The sequence below is a fragment of the Echinops telfairi genome, unplaced genomic scaffold, assembly GCF_000313985.2.
Source record: "Echinops telfairi isolate 266 unplaced genomic scaffold, ASM31398v2 ScPeMD7_31;HRSCAF=116, whole genome shotgun sequence".
NCBI classification, from domain to species: Eukaryota; Metazoa; Chordata; class Mammalia; order Afrosoricida; family Tenrecidae; genus Echinops; species Echinops telfairi.
Genome location: NW_022103928.1, coordinates 35,933,749 through 35,955,969, shown reverse-complemented (window position 1 = coordinate 35,955,969; position 22,221 = coordinate 35,933,749). Strand labels below are relative to the sequence as shown.

General features: G+C 44.8%; 1 protein-coding gene across 1 annotated transcript in view; it reads right to left on the bottom strand.

Moving 5' to 3' along the window:
- VIPR2 (vasoactive intestinal peptide receptor 2) overlaps positions 1 to 22,221 on the bottom strand; it is a 173,008-nt gene that overhangs the window by 104,537 nt on the left and 46,250 nt on the right. The window contains exons 3-4 of the mRNA XM_013004549.2: positions 21,204 to 21,311; positions 10,233 to 10,330 (exon numbers count right to left, since the gene is read on the bottom strand). Coding sequence (XP_012860003.1) covers positions 10,233 to 10,330; positions 21,204 to 21,311 — 206 coding nt within the window. The remainder of the gene's footprint in view (positions 1 to 10,232; positions 10,331 to 21,203; positions 21,312 to 22,221) is intronic.

The following is a 22,221-nucleotide window of genomic DNA, read 5'->3' as shown; positions in this document are numbered from 1 at the left end:
ATGACCTGGGCGAACGAATAAGCCACCCCAAGCCCTTCCTGTAGAACCATGCTGAGGAGGAGCCTGGCAAGGACGTTTGACACAGAAAAGCTAATACTGGTGATTACATACAACGGAAATAGAACACAGAGGAAGCTGGTTCCAGCAATATTTAATAAGACCTTTCCCTCATGCATATCACCGTGACTTAAAAAGAAACTCCCTTTCCTACAGAGGTCTGTGCAGTTGAGTTTCCCAGTGTTTTCTGTCACACACAATAGAACCAATTTACCAGCAGGACACAATTTATTTGACAAGGGATGTTTTAACTATTTTCTTATGTCTCCATGGCTTAGAGGCTAAGCATTGTGTTTCCACGGACAATCTTCACTGAACTGAAAAAAAATATATATATATACTGAACTGAAAAAATATATATATATATAGAATTAGTACTGATCATCTCTGCCCTCAGAAGTATGCCTGGAACCCAGGATTTCTGACATTCACTGACGCTTTTCTTCTCTGCCAAATTGCCCCAAGGTAGAACTACCTGAGGGATATTAAAATTAAATCTCTTTCTTTTCAGAGACGGGTTAACTGACGATTGGCAATTCAAGTCTACCTTGAGGTACTTGAAAGAAAGGAGTGGTGATCCACTTATGAAAGGTCATGGTCGCAGAAAACCCTATGAAGGACAGTCCTACTTTGATACATAGGGTTACCAAGATTCCACTGCGACTGACTGGTTTACTGGTAGGCTACCAATGGGAGGCCACCAGCCTAGGCTTTGATCTAAGCCAAACACAGGGGGTGGGGGAGATCAGGGGGCTGCCTCCATGCAAGCTCCCGAGATGGGGGGACAAGAGTCAACATAAGGGCCAAAGAAACTGCCTAGTAGTGAGTAAACAGGCCCAACCATTTAGCACCCACATTGCAGTCAGAGAGGTAAGGGTCCTGTTCTCTACTTACGAGCTAGGGAACTTTGAACAAATGGCTTCATCTCTCTAAAGTTCAGTTGCTCCCTCTGTAAAATTAGTTGTTTTGGGATTAAAATGGGATAATGCTGATAATGGGGTTAGTGGCTGTGAGGTGTCATCGAGTCTGTTCTGACCCATAGGGACCTGATGCACAACAGGACCAAGCACGGCCTGGTCCGGCGTCGGCCTCGCAATGGCTCTGATGCTTGGGCCCTGTGGCAGCCAGGGTGTCAGTCCATCTCCTGGAGGGCCGCCTTCTTTGCTGTGCCCTTCTATTTTGGCAATGGTCATCTGGCGTATATGTAGCGTTCATCAATGTCAGCTACCACCAACACTACCATCATCGCTACTAATTATCGGTCATGGGTCAGTTTTATCTTCCAATTAGGAGGGTATTGGCCTGAATCTAAGTGACTTCCTTTTCTAAGGTGTAATGATTTGGTGAGTGCATAAAGCTCGGGTCAAGGTGGGAAAATGCTACCTTTGTTGCTAAGTATCTGATGAGGATCAGCATGAGCCCATTCCCTAAAATGTGGGGATGGATTTAGGATTTAGTCTCCACATTCCTACATCTCCATCCTTGCCTCCAGTCATTCACATAAAGCCACCAATTAGTTCACCAATTAGAAGCAGTGGTTCTCAACCTTCCTAATGCTGCGACCCTTTAATACAGTTCCTCATGTTGTGGTGCCCAACCCCCATCCATAAAATTATTTTTGCTGCTTCTTCATAACTGTAACTTTGCTACTGTTATGAATCAGGCAACCCCTGTGAAAGGGTCATTTGACCCCCAAAGGGGTTGCGACCCACAGGTTCAGAACCACTGAATTAGAGACATAGACTTCCAGCCTTAGGTACCTAGCACTAGGTCAGAGCTCACACATTCCGACACCTTTGTTTTTGGTTTGCCAAAGAGGCAGACACCATCCTACTGGCTCTCACTGCCCCAATGGACTTGTGAAATTTTCAATTTGCTTGGAAAGTTCACAGGATTTCAAAGAAAGACCATACTTACAGTAGTTTTATATAGATAGATAGATACATAATACGTATATCATAATATATATATATTAATCCCAAAGAGACACACAAGGTTAGGTCTGGGAGGGGTCACAGCACAGAGCTTCCATGCACCAAAGCTGGACCACTGCCCTCTCTCATGCATGTCACCATTGGTTGGCGGGTTGGTGGATGCCCCATCACAGCCTCACAGCACAGGGCTTTGATCAGCCTCACCACATGCCCACGATGGATTTCACTGGGCCTCCTGAGACAGTCAGCATGGGCACCCTGAGTGGTACCTTTTTGCTTAGGCAACCAGACTAAGTAGCCCTAGGTGTTGGTCTGGTTGCAAAGAACCAAGAAGAGGGGCTTGATTTCTTCCTGTAACGTGAGTCCTCACGGTGGGGACAGAACTGGCTTTACATGTAACGTGTTGAGGAGAGAAGGGCCCTCCACCAGAAAGAAGCATCAGAGAAGATGGGCGCACTTCCTCTCGAAAGACATCGGAGGTAAACGGGGCTTCTGATTTCACGGGGGTCAGCAATGGTGGATGGCACCCAGGATGCTGACAGAAAAGGCAGTGAAGCGGGAAGGGAGTGGGGAGCGTATCAAAGGTCAGGGGTGACAAGACACAGGGAGAGGTCAACTTGTAGAGGCAGATCATGTCGCGAACATTTTATGTGTTTGCAGAAAATGGATGCATGTGTATAAATGCCACTCAAGTCCATACTCAGATACCCAAAACCTTACCGGCTACTGTCAAGTGCATTCTAACACATGGCAGCCCCACGTGTGTCAGAGTAGCACTGTGCTCCACAGGGTCTGCCATGCCAGGCTTTCAGACATCGATCTCTAGGCCTTTCTTCATGGTAGTTTTGGATGGACCAGAACCTCTACTCTTTCAGTCACCAACTGAGCATGTTCATCTTTGCACCTCCCAGGGGCTGCTACCCGTATAGCTTGTTGTGATTATTGTCAGCTACCTTTGAGTTGGACCCTGATTCACGATGACCCCATGTACGACAGGACACAATGCTGCCTGGTCCTCGCTGTCACAGCCCCATGATTGCTTGAAGACCGGACCATTGTGGTCTATAGGATATGGAATGGCTGCCTGTGGGAAGTGAATCACCATGACTACTTCATCTGTCTTAGACTGGAGGTGCTGCTCAAACCTATCCACAATCACAGTAACATACAAGCCTGCACTGATTGACAAGTCCATGGAGGTCAGGAATTGAACTTGGGACTCCTCCATGGGAAACAAGAATTCTACCATGGAATCACCATGCCCCCACAAATGATACCTGTGTTAGTCTGGGTAAACTAGGGAAGCAAATCCACAAAAACTCATATGTATAATGGGGAGTTTTATATAAAGGGCAAGTGTACATTAAGAAAGCATCCCAACCCAGTGCTGTCCAAGCCCATAAATCCAACATTAGCCGTATGTCCGACACCAATCCACAAAGTCCTCCTCAATCTCACAAAACACACACAATGGCACCGACTCAGGGGGAAAGCCGAATCAGTGTGAATGTAAGCATCTCAGTGCTGGCAGGGGTCTCCATACGGGTGCTCCAGCACTCAGGGCTGCATCGGGGTAGGTCCATGTGGCTTCTCCTCAGGGATGTCTTGCAGGAAGGGAGCCTTGCCAGCTGAAGCAGGGAACTGGCTAAGGCAGGTGCATCCTGGTCCAACCATCACAAAGCAACAGACCCAAGAGAGAGAAAGAACTAGAAAGGCATGACTCACAGAGCCATTTATCTCTTCGCCCTTCAGTGAATCCCACATGTTTATCGCCAGGTTGGCACAATCAACCTTAACTATCAGAATACCTTTCCCAGAATTAAAATATGCAGGAAATGTATGTATTTAAATACAGCGCTTTGGCAGCAGGTTTACAAGGTACTTGCCCATCCACCACAGCACTGGAAGGCAAATGAAAACAACACAGCCTTTGCTTGTACCTCCTGAGAAGGGGGGAGTGGGCCATATTGTGGTGATCAACAAAACAATCTACATTCCAGGGTGCGAGTGTAGGAAAGACAGGTATTCAACTGCTTGTGCTGAGAAAGTTTATACAGACAGGATTCCTGAGTGAAGATTTTGAGCAGAGTTGAAATCTGAAAGATTCAATGCTTAGGGGAAAATGTCTTCAGTTACTTCATGACCACATTACTGAAAATATTATTGAAAATATGATACCTCATAACCTTCTTGAAAACAATGTTGGCAAATTAATGCACCCCTGAAGGGGGGAGATGCTTGTCACCAGCTCAATTAGCAGCAAGGGGTGAAATAAACTGCTAGCAGCTAGCCTGCTCCCCAGACAGCTCTCACCCACAGGAGGAACTCAGTTTCGTAGTTTGCAAACTAATGCTTTCATTTAAGTTCTGTCTCCTGCTGCGGGCTCAGGGCAAAGAAAACGACTGGAACAGCTTCTTAGCAGCTCATCTCGTGGTAAGACCTTAAATGAGACACGGCAGCAGATGGCAGACGGGGTACACCTCTTCAGAATGCACGCATAAAAACGAGGCCCATTTCAAGTCAGAGAGACCTAACTCTATGTGTTTCTGTCTAACCCACCTTCGTCATTTGTATGCTGATCATGAGTAAAGAAACCCCTCCCCAAACCTTAGGCTTTTCGCAATGCACTCCCAATGCCAAATGGTTAATACAGTCACTAAGAAGGCGCCGGAGTACACAGGAGAAAGAACCTCTAAGCAATTCTTGGAGGTCAGCAAACAATGGCACGTAATACTTCGCTTCAGGAAACTGCGAGAGAACGATGGAAAACAAAAGGTGAGGCACCGGAAGAAGATCCAAGGTGGCGGAGGAGTCAGACACACTATTCAGACCCTCCACAACAAAGACTCCAGAAACCATGCGAAACAGACCCAGACGGCAATCCTCCAGCCCAGGGTCAAAGGAAAGGGCAAGAAGGTGAGCAAACGCCGAAGACCAAAGACTGTACAAAAACTGTGACCAAAGAAGCCTTCAGGACAGTGAACTGCCGCCTGGCAAGAGTGTGGCTCTTTTGCGTTACTGTGAGCAGTGTTACCATCACAGCAGGGACCAGACACCTGGTTCCGCTCCTTCAGTGCGTCGGCGGCAGCGGCACCGTGTCACAGGTCAACAACCAGAGAGGGATGGTCTTCTGCCTTACCTTGCCTAAAGCCCTGGCAATCAGAGGCATGAACACCCCCATTCCCACCTACCTGGTGACTGTTCAAATACTGACCCCACAATGCCAGGGCTGTGCTGTTGCTGATCTTTCTCTTTATCTCTTAGTTCTTTCCTTTCCCCACCCCCACCCTGTTTCTTCCCACCCCTCCCCTTTTTCATTTTTTTTTGTTTTTGTTTTGAACCTCCAGAGTGGGAATCCCTCCTTCCCACCACTGCCTTTCGGGTTAGCAGCACCGCCCTGGTCTAGCTGTGTACTCCCCCAGAAGAGCGCAGCATTCCCACTGAAGCCACGGTTAGCAGCTAGCAGATTTCCAAGTACTGGACTGCTGACCCTCTGTTCTCCTTCTTTCTTTCTCTCCTTAGTCTTTCCATCATCATCTTCTCTTTTTCCTTTCCCTGCCCCATTTCTTTTGGTGCTCCCTGAACAGGCACTGCCCATGCCCCCCACTCTCTGTGTTCAGCAACATTCGCCCGTCTCTGGGTGGTAGTGTATGCTCCTTGTGCTAGTGCTGGGCTACTTTCTTTTTTTTAAACCTCTTCCATCTTCCCACTCTGTGTTTCTTCTTTTCTTTTTACTTCCTCTTCCACTCCCCACTTTTTCAAAGCTTGCTGAGTGAGTGGCTACCTTGCCCTCTGCATCTCGGCATCCCTCCGTGCTCGCACCTGACCCTCTGGCTTTGGCAGTGGCTCCCACAGTGGGGGCACCACATTTCCAGCACAGTCTGGCTTGCTCTGGTCCCCACATATGTTTATTTGTTTGTTGTTAGGTAACAATCATCAAACAACACAGGTAAGGCATCTAAGAAAATCCAACACTCATTCTTGATAAAAATGTTCAGTAAAAAAGGAATAGAAGGGCAACTCCTGAACATAACTCAGGGTTTTATCACAAAAGAGCATTCCATTCATGGAGAGAGAGTGAAAACATTGCTCTTGTGAACAGAAATTAGACAAGGGTGTCCTTTATCACTACCCTTAGTCAACATCGTATTCAAATGCCTAGTTTGGGAAATAAGGTAAGAAAAGGGAAAACATGGCATCCAAATCGCAAAGAGGGATGAAGATGATCTCTATGTGCAGGTGATGAAATTACAGATGGAAGATCCCACAGACTCAATCAAAAAACCACGGGTGCTGAGAGAAGGACCCAGCAGAGCGGCACAGTACAAGTCGAACTTACAGGCAGCAGTGGGGTGAAGCAGCTTAATAGGGATCCTCTACCTAGGTCTCTGCAACTGCCACAGAACTATTAGGAGGGATTCTGAAGACAGGGCACGTGTAACACTCAGAGGAGACGATGCACATAGGACACGTATAACACCAGGTGAGGAGAGTTTGTCTTCATTGCCGCCTCTCGGCTTTAACAACGAACCACCTTGGAAGTGGTCACAGAGAGAAACCCCGAGGACCTTGGAAGATCACATCCAAGATCTCTGTCTGAAGCAGCAGAGGCCACTGGGGCTGTACACGACAGAGAATGTGGCATGGTGAGTCCGAAGAACAGCACTGCGACCATGGGGTGTGTTCTCTTCTTCTGGCTTGAGCCTATGTCGCAACCATGGGACAGAGCAACAGGCAGTCTAGATTTCTGGCCTATGAAGGCCAAGGATAAGAGACCGTGTGGCTGAGACACTGAGGACTGGAGAGATTTGATTTCCAGGTGGCTGAGGGGCTAAAGCCATGTGGCTGAAAGAGACTTAGCTGCTGGCTGAGAGCAATGACTGTATCCTCGTTGTATGCTGATCCTGACTTGAAGTAATCTACTGCCTTCCCTAATAACAACCACCACCACCATCCCGCGGCCCCGCCGGCCACCAATGATGAGTCATGCCTGTGAGTTCTGTGTGGCCATTGCACTGAATTAACAAGCCCAGCACAGGTGGAGAGTGGTGTGGGAAGAAAATCAAAATTGTAAGGAAAGATGGACTTATGGAGGCTTGTCTGCCTCTAGCTTCATGGCAATATGGCAGCCAGATATGGAGGTCAGATATGCCCACTGTCATACCTTTCACTGTACAAACATCAGTCAGATTCCCCTACGCTAATGAAGGGAACTCTGAAAAGAAAAGCAGGAAAACAATACCATTTATAGTAACTACTCAAAAGATGATGCGCTCCAAAGTAAATAGAATGAGTCACAAACCAAGCCTTGCCATCAAGTTAATGCCAACGCATAGTGACCCTGTAGGGCAGAGCAGAACTACCTCTTTGGGTTTCCAAAGCTGCAAATCTTGATGGGATCAGAAAGCCTCATCTTTCTCCCACAGGGCAGGTGGTCAGTTTGAACTGCAGACCTTGAAGTTACCAAGCTAACAGGTCATCCACTACATTACCAGGCTCCTTAGAGACACAAAAGACCTATATAAAGAAAATGACAAAAACTACCATAAGAAACCACGGCCTGTGAAATGGAAGAATATACTAGGTTCATGAATAGGGAGACTTAACATTGTGAAAATGTCAATACCACCCAAAACTATCTGCAGATATAACAATCCTGATCTAGAGGATTATTTTTTAAGGAGATTAAAACACTAATCACCAATTTTATTTAGGAAGAAGAGAGGACTTCCTTCTTCCTATCTAAGTAAATCATCACAAAAGAAGAACACAAGAGTTTGGACACTCCACTATCTCTACACCTACTCTGCAAACACGCTGTCAAAATAGCCTGGTACTGAGACATTGGCAGACACGCAGGCAGATGGAACAGAATTGAGGACCCAGAAGTAAATCCATCCACCTATGTACATATAATCTTTAACAAGGGACCACGCCCATTACATTAACTGGGGGCGAGAAAGCCACTTTGTCCAATGGTGCTGGTAAAAACGGATACCCATTTGTGTAAAAATGTAACTGCATCCATATATCTCACCATACACAAAAACTAACTCAACATAGATCAAAGTCCTACATGTAAAACTGAGGGGCAATCTTTGATGCCCTAATATAGGACATAAATATTCCATAAACTATAACTTAAAATGCAGAATCAGAGTAGAGTTGGACCTCCAAAAACTTAGATACTTAGAGGATTTCACTTAAAGAAAAAGAAGCCTCCAAAATGGGAATTGTCAACAATATATTAGACAAGATATTAATCTCTAAACTGTATAAAAACTTCAATAACTCAACAACAATAAGCCAACAATCCAATTAAAATATAGGCAGAGGACTGGAACAGGCTTCTTACCAAAGACATTGAGGGGACAAACAAAGCCATGAAGAAATGCTCATAATTATTAGCCTCAGAGAGATCCATACCAAAACAACAGCGAGACGTCATCTCGCTCCAGCATGAATATCAAATTGCAAAATCAAACAACAAAAACTAAAACAAACAAAAGAAAGCAACAACAACAACAAATGCTGGTGAAGGTGTGGAGAGACTGGACCCCTCATATACTGCTGGTGGGCTGTAAGATGGAAAAAGAAGTATCATGTGAGCCAGCAATCTCATGATTAATTACATATCCTAGAGAAATATAAGCCTTGATGTGAGCAAATATATGTAATCCAGGTTCTTCACATCATTATTCAAAAAACCAAAAAGATGGAAACAACTCAAGTGTCCATTGATTGACAGGTGTATGGATGAATAAACTATGGTACAAGCATACAATGGAAAGCTAAGCAATACTGAAGAATAATTACCAACCTGAGAAACACCTCATCACATGGATGAACCTGGAGGGCATGATGTCAATGTTAAATCAGTCAATCACAAATGGGCAAATACTGCATGAGCCTACTATTATAAAAAGTCAGGGAAAGTTTCACACAGAGAAAGAAGCATTCTTTGAAGGTCACCAAATGTTGGAGGGGAAAGAAGGGTAAACCACTACCTGGGGGGTAGACATGGATTAACCTGGGTGGAGGGAAAGGTAATATGAACTAAGTGGGACGTCAACACAAAATGACCAAAGCCAAGGAAGACACTAGAGAAGCACAGGCATCCAAGACAATAAAGGCAAACACTGTTACATACACAATCCTGCAATAACTGATAATAATCTCTGAGTGTACACATGAACACTCAAGTCGAACAGGGGTAAGAACATGACTAGGACTATACCCAAGAATACATATATATGTGCGTGTATGTATATATAATATAGATTTGATAGAGGATATCTCTACATATTTATTTTTATGTTTTGCAAATATATTCATGAATATAGTAGAGCACTCAGGGCAAAGTTAGAGAAATGTCTTAGCTATACCCAAACACATTAGGGAAATGATTCACTGGAGCAGGGGGCACATGAACATAGTCTTGGGGTGGGGGTGGGGGATGGGGGAACACTAACGTCAACTATTGCAACACAGTTCACAAAGGCAATATCCTACATCTCACTTTACTGAGTAAAGACTGGGGTCTTAATAGTTTGTGAACAGCCATTTGAGGTGCAGCTATTGTTTTCTTCCCATCTGAGCCAAAAAGAAACAGAAGACAATCAAAGACACAAAGGAACAGGCAGTCCAAAGCATGAACAGACAGCATGAACGCCAGCCTCCAGGACTCCTAGACAAAAAGAACTAGATGGCGCCCGGCCACCACCACTGCGGATGGCTCTGAAAGTAATCACAATGAGGTCCTGCAAAGAGTGATTTAAAAATGTAGAACAAAAATCAAAATCATGAAAAATACACAACAGGCTTATTGATCTGCTAGAGACGGATGGAATTCCCAAGATTATGGTCCTTGGACCTCTTTCAAGTCCAGTAGTGAACTTACCTCTGTGACAATTTTCATTCGAACCTTAGACAAGGCTACGAGGTGAATAGTAATACCAGGGCAGAAGGAACTTGTTTAAAACAATCAACCATATACACTGGATCAAAAGGAGTGGCATACGCCCCACAATAAAGCTCAAAAGATGGGAACGGATGGAAAGAATGGAGGGACATCGTAAACCCAAGGAGAAAGTGGAAAGAGTGCAATTATACTGTGGGGCTTGCGGTCCAAGTCACAAATCAAAATGTGTAGGAACTGTTGAACGGGAGACCAACTTTCTCTGTTAACCTTCACCCAAATCACAATTTTTAAAAAGTAAGACACCACCTAGAGAATCTTACCTTGCTTTCGTCCTCAAGGTCATTATAGCCGCATGCGTTTATGAAATCGGGAAACATCTCAGACCAGCCATCACTTGTACAATTTTTGCTTATATTTCCTGTAAATGTAAAGGGCAGACATTTTATCAGTAAGTCCATGAGAATTACTCTAGAGTAAAAATTTAGTCAATGCTTACACCTGTGTGGTCTGAATACACTTCCAAATTCTTGGAGGTCAACTATGACACCGTTAGAAGAATTTAAAAGATCTTAGATTCAGAAGTCTTGCATTTGAAGTCCAGCTCAGCCACGACCAAGTGTAATAATAAAATGTACTTACTATTTTTATTATTTGGAACATGATGTAATCTCTTAATAGGGATTGTTCTACCTTCATAGAGATAGCTATAGCCAAGTACTGCTCCTTCTAGAGCCAATTACACAGTTTCATCCAAGCTCCTCAGTGCTGCTTCTCCTTTTTTCTGGGCCAGTATCCTCAGCCATTCACTGCTTTATAAACAGTGAGTCAATATGATAGGTTACCACTTTGGTTAGTAACCATAGAGGTTAATACAATGGTTGTTAACCATTGTAAAGCATAAAATCTAATATGCATGAAATGAAAATTAAACTTTTATCTGCATTGTGTCCTCCTACATAATTCTAAATCATTTGTTTCAATAATCTTCATAGATTAAAAAAATGTATCTTTAGTCTCTCTATCTTTATCACCAACTTCTTTCTGATTCTGCATGACCCTAAAGGACAGGGCAGAAACTGCCCCTGTGGGTTATAGAGATTGTAGCTCTTTACAGGAGACGACAACAGGCAGAAGTGATCAACGTCTCACAGGAGCGAGAACGGGGAAGAAGTAAATCAGGCAGGCAGGCAGGCAGGCAGGCAGGCACTAATTTCCTGTGTCATGGCAGGCAGTCACCTTTCCTTAAAGCATCTATAAAGGAGGTGCTGGATAGGCATGAGGATCACTTCTCACAGAAGCGCAAACAGAGGTTCAGACATGTTTGAGGAACTCTGCAGTTAGTCAGAATCTGCAGAATTGGATCCCCCATCCCCATGCTTGTTCACACTGTCTAAAAACAAACCCGAATGCATGCCTTCAGATAGATCCTCACTCACAGTGACCCGGTAGAAAAGGCGCACTGCTCCACAGGATAGGATTTCAAAGCGACAATATTCAGAGAACGAGACCTGGCAGCCTGGGGGTTTAAACTCTAGGCTGCTAACCAAAATCTGACAGGTCAAACCTACCAGCGACTCTTGGGAGAAGGATGAAGGCAGTCTGCTATCTTTAAATAGGATACTTCTACTCTGTTCTACAGGTTCATCTTGAGTCAGAATCAACTCATGAATCCCAGCCTTCTCATCCCCTACATAGTCATCCCTTTTCTTGATCCCCCTTTGAGCAGAGAGTTGGCTCACTGCTTTGTGAGAGGCATGGCAAGTAGGAAAGGCTAAACGTTCCCAAATCCCACAGATTTCCCCTTCAGCTAGAGTTTCACACCCAGGGCATGTCGTGGCTACCAGTGACAACCAACAACCAGGCACCCTCTCCCTCACTTAATACGTCTCTGCAAGGATTGCAGTCCACACCCCAGCCCCACAAATATGATGGTTAGTTCATGTCATCTAAACGCTCCTGGGCGGAGCCCAACCATCATTCATGTTGCAGCCTAGTGACACCTCCGTGGAGTGTGGCCTTTTGGAGAAGAGAGAGATCCAAAGCAGAGCTGAGCACCCCGGTTCCATTCCCTTCCACTGGGTCTGGAGCCTGTGTCCGGTCCCTTCTCTCCTGTTCTCTGCTGATCCCAAAAGCCATCAGCAAACTGCTGACCTCAGATTCATCTGGCTGACCTTGGATTCATTTACCTCTGCATCCACCACCCTGTGGCCCACCTGATTCCTTATCATATAGCTTCCATAGCTATGCAAGTCAGGCTTCTATCTGAACTGACAACTCCAACGGAAATGGACTTCCTTACGTTGACAACGGTGTAGGCCTTTTCTTGTTATCAATCTCTTCTATATATGTATACACAACAGCGGCACTGGTTTTGATTTACCAGAGAACCCGACATGACACAGGAGAGGAGGTGGGCAGGCTGTGGGGGCACCCAGGACATGCAACCAGAGCAACCGCACAAGGAGCTCAGGGTCTCATCTGGTGTGGAGACAGCAGAGCCAATCTCCGTGAGGCACAGCTGACCTGCCATGCCTACCTGTGACAACCGACAACCAGATACCCTTGCCCTCACTTACCAATTCTTTACTCCCCCAAACCTTTCTGGAGAAAGGGAGAGTTCCCTAAGTGTGCTGTCTCCCATGAGGGCTGGGAGTTCAAAAGAGATATTAATGTGCTCCCCAAAGTAAGATGCATGTGTTGAATATCTATGTGTGCAGACGGAAATTATTGCTGGTGCACTTTCTTAGCTACCCAGTGCTGCTCTACCGACAATCCCACAGTGGGTGACGTTCACAAACAGAAATGTATTTCCTCACAGTTGAGAAGGCGAGATGACCCAAACCAGGGTGTGGGTTCCAGGGAAGGCTTTCTCTCTGTGTCAGCTCAGGAGGAAGGTCTTTATTTCTTTTGAGCTTATGCTCCTGGTGATCTTCATGTGGGTGGGCACCACTCTTCCTCCACCTGTTCACTCCCTTCCTTAATCTCTTATAACACACACACACACACACACACACACACACCCTCAAATCACACCTCACACGAAGACTGTTTCAGTAACATTACAAAGGAAATCCATTCCCTAATGGGATTATAACCACAGGGATACCTATTGGCATTGAGTCAGTTGGATTTTAACCCACAGTGTCTCTCCGTTGGACAAAGTAGAATTGCCTCACAAAGTTTCTGAGGCTGTAAATATTTACTGCAGCAGACTGTAATACTCTTCTTCCCTAGAGAAGGCAGTGAGTTCTAGTTATCAATCCTTTGGCTAGCAGTCATGTGCCTGACAACAGGATATCCCTAACGACAGGTATAAAACCCACTATGAGACACAGTAGAATGGTTCCTGCGACTATACCCTAACTCATCTTTCACCCACATAGTGGCTGGTGGGTTTGAACCGCCAACTTTATGATTAGCAGCCCAATGCTTATCCCACAACACTACCAGGACTCCTTAATGATGATAGGTATAGGGGTTAGGATTTACTAAACAAAATTTTTGTGGGGAGGGGGTAGGTAGGGGAGAGACACAATTCCACCCATACCATGCACTCTGATGATTCAGTTTTCCTTCCTGGTTACTGTAGGAAGAAACTATGAGGTGTGTAGAAATATTCTGTAAATTATAAAACAACTAACAGATTCAAGATGCTACAATTACTTAACTTTCTCATTTATCCCTGGTGAATATCATTTTTGATCCTTAAGCCCACTGACATTCAATCTAGTCTTTCCCAGCCCAACCCTACTCAGCCTGTCAGTTCCACATGGTGCTGGCCACCTTCATCTCAGCCACTGCAACAATGCCCTTGTGAATAGTTCTAGCAGGATCTCGTGCCACACAGACATTCCTATAAACCCCAAACCAAACTCACTGCCACGGAGTCGATTCTGACTCAGAGTCCCTGTAGAACAGAACAGAACTGCCACTATGGGTTTCGGAGGCTAAACATCTTTATGGGAGCACAAAGCCTCCTATTTTCTCCTACAGAGTGGCTGGTAAGTGGAACGACTGGCCTGATGGTGAGCAGCCCAATTCTTAATCTACTCCACTACTAGGGATCCATGGACAGGAACACAGTTGTCAACAAATCATCTCGCTGTAAATTATCCAGACTGTGAGAAACCGTGGCAGATGTCCTTACAATAGAGATATTCTCCAAAAGAAAATCCAATAGCAACGCAGTGCCACGTTTCCTGCACTAGAAGGACGGAACATCAAGCACTGAAGCCCAGGCCGACTGAAGGCTCTCGTTCTCCAGATGGAGAGGTGACAGAATGAGTCAAAGCAGAGCCAGATTCAAAGCTGACCTGGGCTCTAAGGTGCCCAGTTAATAAATGATAAAGCAGCATACTTTATTCGTTTATAAATTTTAAAGCAACTCTTTTTCCTGGATGTGATGAAGCTGGGTACAATAGATGGGCCCAGAATCGACTTTCTAGGGTTTGCCAACATGCACATTATCAGGCTAATGGCATGCTTTTCATAGCCTTCAGAATCATTTTATCAGACCAGGAAAAAATCAATCATTCCAAATGCCCAGGAGAATATTTATAGGCCAGATCATTGAGTAAAATGTTATTGATTAGATGAGATTCTTTAAAGCTGAGACTCCCTGTAAGAATATGAGTTCTCGGACCTGGAGAAGATCAAGGACATTGGAGCACGTACCACGAAGCCTTCTGCTAGCCCTTGGATGATGAATTCAAAGTAAGTCAGTCTCTTTTGGAAGGGCTAGCGAAGACAAAATGACCATATTTCTATTCTGAAGATCCCTTTTTCCGATGTCGGTCAGTGCTCCAAATACCTTGGACTACAGTGTTTCAACATCAGCAGTTCTCACTCTCTCTCTTTTTTAGTCATTTGTCTCTTTTGAGCTTCTGCTCCCATCCAAAATAAAGTTCTTTTTTTAAAAATCACTTTTATTGGGGGCTCTTACAGGTCTTATAATACTCCATACATAAATTGTATCAAGCATATTTGTACATATGTTGCCATTATAATTTCCAAAACATTTTCTACTTGAGCTCTCAGTATAAGCTCCTCTCCCTACCCCCGCCCCCACCTTCCACTCTCATGAATTCATGATCAGTTATATGTTGTTATTATTTTGTATATCTTATTCTGTCCGTTGTCTCCCTTCATCCACATTTCTGTTATTCATCCCCTTCAGGGGGAGAATATATATTCAACCTTGTGATGGGCTCCCCCTTTCCCTCCCTTCCCCTTCCCCTCCCCTCATATCACTACTCCCACGACTATTCCTAAGGGGATTATCTGTCCTGAATTCCATGTGTCGAGAGCTCGTATCTGTATCAATATGTGTTTCTGATCTAGCCAGATTTGCAAGGTAGAACTGGATCATGGGGGAGGAAGCATTCAGGAACTAAGGCAGGGATGTGCAATTCATCATACTGCACTGTGGTTGAATTATCCCTTCCTTAGAACCCTTTTGTGGGGGTGATATCTAATTGTCTACAGATGGGTTTTGGATCTCCACTCCAACACCCCACCCCCCCATTCACACTGATATAGCTGTTTGTTTTGGATTTTTTGATACGTGATATACGATCCCATTGACACCTCATGATCACACAGGCTGGCGTGCTTCTTCCATGTAGGATTATTTGCTTCCCTGCTAGATGGCTGCTTGTTTATCTTCAAGCCTTTAAGACCCTAGACACTATCTTTTGATAGCTGGGCACCATCCACTTCCTTTACCACATTTGCTTATGCACCTATTTTGTCTTCAATGATCATGTTGGCAAAGTATCAAAGAGTGACAAGTTATCAAAACAGTTTTCTTGAGTTAAGAAAGGCCTTGAGTAGAGGCCCAAAGTCCATCTGCTATCTTAATATTTAAGATATTATTGTACATTGGCCTCTATCCCGTTCCTTATGAATTAATATATTTACATATATACATGCCTCTGGCTATACCTCTATAAATAGCTTTTGCCTCCTATTTCCTTTCACCTTGTTTTTTTTTCTTTTCTGATTCACGTTTTTTTAAAAATCATTTTATTAGGGGCTCATACAACTCTATCACAATCCATACATACATCAATTGTGTAAAGCACATTTGTACATTCACTGCCCTCATCATTCTCAAAACATTTGCTCTCCACCTAAGCCCCTGGCATCAGCTCTTCATTTTCCCCCCTCCCTCCCCGCTCCCCTCTCCCTCACGAACCCCTGGTAATTTATAAGTCACTATTTTGTCATATCTTGCCCAGTCCGACGTCTCCCTTCACCCACTTTTCTGTTGTCCGTCCCCCAGGGAAGAGGTCACATGCAGATCCTTGTAATCGGTTCCCCCTTTCCAACCCGCTCTCCCTCTACGCTCCCAGTATCGCCTGAAGGGATCATCCACCCTGGATTCCCTGTGTTTCCAGTTCCTATCTGTACCAGTGTACACCCTCTGGTCTAGCCAGGCTTGTAAGGTAGAATTTGGATCATGATTGGGGTGGGGAGGTGGGGGAGGAAGCATTTAGGAACTAGAGGAAAGCTGTATTTTTCATCATTGCTACATCGCACCCTGGCTGGCTCATTTCCTCCCCGAGACCCCTCTGCAAGGGGATGTCCAGTGGCCTACAAATGGGCTTTGGGTCTCCACTCTGCACTCCCTGCCTCATTCACTATGGTAAGATATTTTGTTCTAACAATGCCTGATACCTGATCCCTTCGACAACTTATGATCGCAAAGGCTGGTATGCTTCTTCCATGTGGGCTTTGTTGCTTCTGAGCTACATGGCCGCTTTGTTTACCTTCAAGCCTTTAAGACCCTAGATGCTATATCTTTTGATAGTCGGGCACCATCAGCTTTCTTCACCACATTTGCTTATGCACCTATTCTTTATAGCACCCAAAAGATCAGGTATTTCTGATTTCCAGTTACAACTTAAATTTTTTTTTCTGCACAGATTTCTTCATATTATGAAAACCCGAGTCACTTATATAAGCAGCCCCCAGGTTATAAATATCTGATTTACAGATAACTTCTGCTTGCCCTTTAATGCAGGGCTTTAAACCTGTTCTATCATGGCAGAGAGAGTGAAGCAAGAACAGGGGCTTGGATGATTCATCACAGTTCCCAAAAGGGGGAACTTATAGGACAAAGTCCTGAAATGTGCCTTGATAGAGGTGTACTAAGTAAACCCTTCCGGGAGCCTGATGTGAGGGGGAATTCTTGGAAGCATTATGGAGACCCACACACATTCCAAGTGGTGCAGCCAACCACCATTTTTTGAACCAGGCATCATCATCCTTGAAGCCCAGTTTTCATAGTATGTCAATCTGCCCTCACTTGGAAAGGGTTGAACCGTCCCCATTCGCAACACATTCATCACAATCACTTTCACTGGGTGCGTGTGCAGATGTTAAATCTTTGCAATGATTTCAAGCCTTTACTTGTATTAAAGTAAGGCGAAAGAACACCAAGGACCTGTTCTAGCTGATCTACAAATTCTTAAGAGAAATAGTTAGGAACAGTTCATAACCCACGGACAATATGACAAAACAAACAGCCACCTTCTCAGGAAGGAGCCAAGATTTGCTAGGCATGTGCCTGCACCCACACGTAGAGTCAGCCCAGGAAACAGAGGAGACAACCTAGCTAGGCCCACTCCACACAGTTTGAGTTTCTGTGGAACTCAGAAAAAGGCTCAGATATTCAAGCTGGGCTGGCAAGTGGGGGAGTGGAGAACTAAGAAGAGTCGGTTTAATGAACCACTTGCTTCCTGAAATGAGAATGTACTTTCCTAGCCACTGATTGAATATCAGGACTCTTACGAGTCAAATTTTCTCACTTTCAAAGCCTCCTGAGGACAGTGCTCTGAGCAGGTATAAAAACCTATGTCCTGTAATCTATCTTATGTTCTCAACCATGCCTAAAGCCACTGCTGCTTTCTGAAGAAGAATGGATGCCTTTGAATAATGGTGCTGGCAAATAATATTAAATATACCACAGTCAGCCAGAAGAACAAACAAATGTATTTTAGAACTACAGCCAGAATGGTCCTTGGAAGCAAGGATAATAAGACTTTTACTCATAAACTTTGGATATCTTTGGAGAAGGACATCAGGGCCTCGTGCCTGGTAAAGAAGAGGGTCGATGACAATCTTCCCTGATGGACTGCCACAGTGGCTGCAACAATGGCCTTAAATATAAGACTACTTTTAAGAGTGGTGGGGACGGACAACAGAAAAGTGGGTGAAGGGAGATGTCGGACAGGGCAGGATATGACAAAATAATAATTTATAAATTATCAAGGGCTCGTGAGGGAGGGGGGAGCGGGGAGGGAGGGGGAAAAATGAGGACCTGATGCCGGGGGCTTAAGTGGAGAGCAAATGTTTTCAGAATGACGAGGGCAATGAATGTACAAATGTGGTTACACAATTGATGTATGTATGGATTGTACGAGCCCCTAATAAAACGATTAAAATAAATAAATAAAAATGGTTGAATTAAAAAAAAAAAAGAGAATGGTGCAAGACTGGATTGGGTGACCCTCTTCCCCTAATCCCAGAGCTTTGGAAACATACCTGCCCAAGTTGCTGCCAATACAAAACAGCATGTGCTCTGAATATCTCAGGATGTGGTGTTGGGAAGCAGAACCAGTCTGGGGCTCCTGTCATGGGCTGCCCCATGGGGGTGGGTTACTTTTGTCTCTCCAGAGGCAGAACTAAATGGCCTAAAGTGGGAACCCATCATCCTACTGCATGGAGAGTCAGTCACACTTCACGTGGACGGGGACGATGGCTATAGGACAAGGGACGAAAGTTGAGTTCCTTTTCTGGCAGATGGGAAAATGGATGACTTCAGGCACACCTAGAGCAGTCCACCCTAGAGTAGCACATACAGTACAATCAGCCTTTGGGAGACGCTTTTGAGGTGCCTGTTGTCCTTACCATGCAAGGGGAAGACCCACATGGGATCCTAATAGAAGGAAGAGTCCATCGTTCTTGGTACCCACGGAACATGTGTCTTTGCAGCCGTGCGGTCTGCCCTACTCTGCTTCCTTCCCTGTGAGGCTGCCATTGTCTTCCTAGTGTGGCCTCACAGCTTCATCACCGTCCATTATAAAAGCCACTGCTGGGTCTGTGGATAATTCCCTTTCTCAAGTGCTGAAGACCTGCCTTCAAAGGTGGGGCCTCTGACAAGAACCAATTAGACAGTGGACATACAAGAGAACTTCAAGAATGTTTGTGGGAAAATTCCAATATAACTTCATTCTATTTTTCAAGGAACTTATTGAAGCATGCTCTTCTGTTTAACCCAGTGTGACTAAGTAGAGGAATGATAGGAGAAGGCGACCCCACACCACCTTTTCTGGGGTCCAGACCCTCCTGAGAACCATCTTCTGGGAAGAGACTGTAGAACCTCGGTCCATGGCCAACATCGGGTGTCTGGCATTCCTCTCGGATGGTTAAGTTTGGTTAGTACCCAGGAGAAATGTGCTGGGGAAACATCTTAGTACATTTTGAGCTGATAGGGATCCCAGGGGCTTCCCTGCCTTTCTTCAAACCCTCCCCAAAGATCAGGCTGGACTTCTGTGTCTCACTGCCAATAGTGATCATGGCTCCTGTGACGAACTATTTGCAGTTTGAATACTCCAGATGAAGAGAGGAGCATAACTCACTCCTAATGGCACCCAACTAATGTGTGCCGGCTACTTACAGCCCTGGTTACCATAAGATTTGATAGGACAATTCACTTAGGGGTGCCCTATGCTGTAGGGACCATTAGGGAATTTATACCAAAACCTTTGAACGACACAATAGTTAACAGTCAAGTGGACCAAGCATAGCATTTTCACTGGCACGATTACCTTGTAACTGTTTGTGTTCCTCCTCTTGGGTCCTCAGAGGTTATGGGACAATTTGAAGCTCTGGTCAATTTTATTAAATGGGCCTTGAATGATAGCTGGAGAGACCTGTTGCTTTTAATCGCTGAAACCACCCAGATGTGGAAGGTCATCCTCCAGAACCAGATGGCTGTGGACATGCCAACAGTCACTTAAGTTGGAACATACATGAGAATGAAACTGAATGCTGTAGCTACAAACTAGACTACGATAAACTAGAACATGACTGATTTGTTAAAAACCAAACTGACTGCTGGTGAGCAAGCAACCGTGTAGGACAGTGTAGAACTGCCACCATGGGTTTCCGAGATGATAACTCTTTATGGAAGTAGAAAACACAGAAAAGCCCTCTTTCTCCCTTGGAGTGGCTGGTAGTGGTTTCAAAATGCTGACCTATGGTTAGCCACCCAATGCATAATCAGTTTGCCACCAGGGCTCTGTTTGTTAGGCCCCATGGAAGACAACAGATACAAGCGTTGAGCACATGTGATGGCTAATCTACTGTGACAGCCTGGTTTTCCTCCTTCCCCTCGAGCTACTGAAGGACTTCATGCGGTCTGGGTCTCTTCTTAACTGTACGGTTGTTCTGCTGAGTTTTCGGCTGAGGTCTGTGCACAGTCCATACCTATTTAGTTATTGTGCACCCCACCCCCCACCCCACCCCACAAGGCGCTTGGGGACAGCTAGGAAGGAGGAGGCATGCCAGATTATAAAAGCCAGCCTGGAAGACAAACAGGTTTTACAAGGCCACATATGGCCTACACTCTGGATTTCTTTAGCTGTGAGCTTGCTTCTCCTTGCTAATTCACTCTGTATGTGACCCTAGTGGGGAGGTATGAAGTCCTGACACGGAGCCATCTCTGTTCGCCAAGGCCATCAAGCCCCCGCCTCCCACCGTGGGTGTGGGCAAAGTCCTGTCGGCCCTGCGACTGCTGAAGGTTTGTCTTGTAAGGAAGCCCCTCACCACACTCCTACACTGTAATGCTGTAGCTGCTGGCCTTGTTGTTCAGTCTCTTGGCCCACTCCATATTCGGAGGCAAATTTAGGTGCTGACCCCTATCAGTACATATCTTACACATTTTTGGAGTTCTGCTTTAATTTGTCTACTTATTTCGCTCTTGCCTAAGGAGAGTCCTGCACACTGTTTCATTCTCGTTTCTCCCCCTTAACAAAGCTGGGCTCTGCTCTGTGCTTGGGGTGAACGACCCCGGCAGGAAGCTTTACCTTCTCCTGCTCTATAAAAAGCAAACTTTCACACGATGCTTACAATTATCCCGCAAATCCACTCAGTGGAAAGAAATGGCTAGAATTTACCAAAGGAAACGGATGCTTTTACTTCTCGATCTCTTTGTCGAGAATTTGTACACTTTCCGAAATGAACACTCTTGGGGAACATAGGAATTCAATACATACCGACAGTACCTGGATTGTTGTAAAAATTGCGGAAAACTTCTGGACAGGGAACTGTGACGGTCTCTCCTATGTCAGCAGGGCGCCAGCACGTAATGTTGTCCCAGACCCCACTGCAGGCTAGAAGAGAAAGACACAGAAAATGAAGAAAGGATCGCTCAGCCACACGCCTCTGACACAGAAAGCATTCCTCGGAGGGAAAGAGGCAACTGGATATGATCACATTTGTCTGAAAGCTTTACAGACAGACAGCCCATTAATTAGATACTTATCTTGCAAATTAATTTTCTGTGACAAACACACCAGCACTATTGTTGAAAATCCAGTTAGCTTGCTTTGTCCATTTTCATTCAATTTTCTGAAATAAACTTGATCTGTGGTGAGGAGCTAATTAGTCCAATGTGTGCTGTGTAAAATTGTTCATTTGAAAAGGATTCTTTATTTTGTTCTCGCGCCTCTGCATTCGCCCAGTGCAGGGGTCCTCAAACTACGGCCCACGGGCCACATGTGGCCCACCGGGGTTTTTTGCCCCATTTGTTTTTTTTACTTCAAAATAAGATATGTGCAGTGTGCATAGAAATTTGTTCAGTTTTTTTTTTAACTATAGTCCGGCCCTCCAATGGTCTGAGGGACAGTGAACTGGCCCCCTGTTTAAAATGTTTGAGGACCCCGGCCCTGTGTGTTAAACTGGACACCCGTAGGGTATGTCTTGGAGATGCAGGGTCTTTCTAGTTTAAAGTGTGCTTGTGACTTTTGGAAATCTGACTTAAGTGCTAATTTGTCTATTTAAATATTTGACAAGAGTTGGTTGATTTTATTCATTAAGTTATTACCACAGCCACGGGTTATTTTCATTAACTTCCTGAATAACTTAATTTGCATAACATTATTGCTAAAAGATTTTTCACATTTTTTAAAATCAATTTATTCGGGGCTCATACAACTCTATCACAATCCATACATACATCAATTGTGTAAAGCACATTTGTACATTCATTGCACTCGTCATTCTCAAAACATTTGCTCTCCA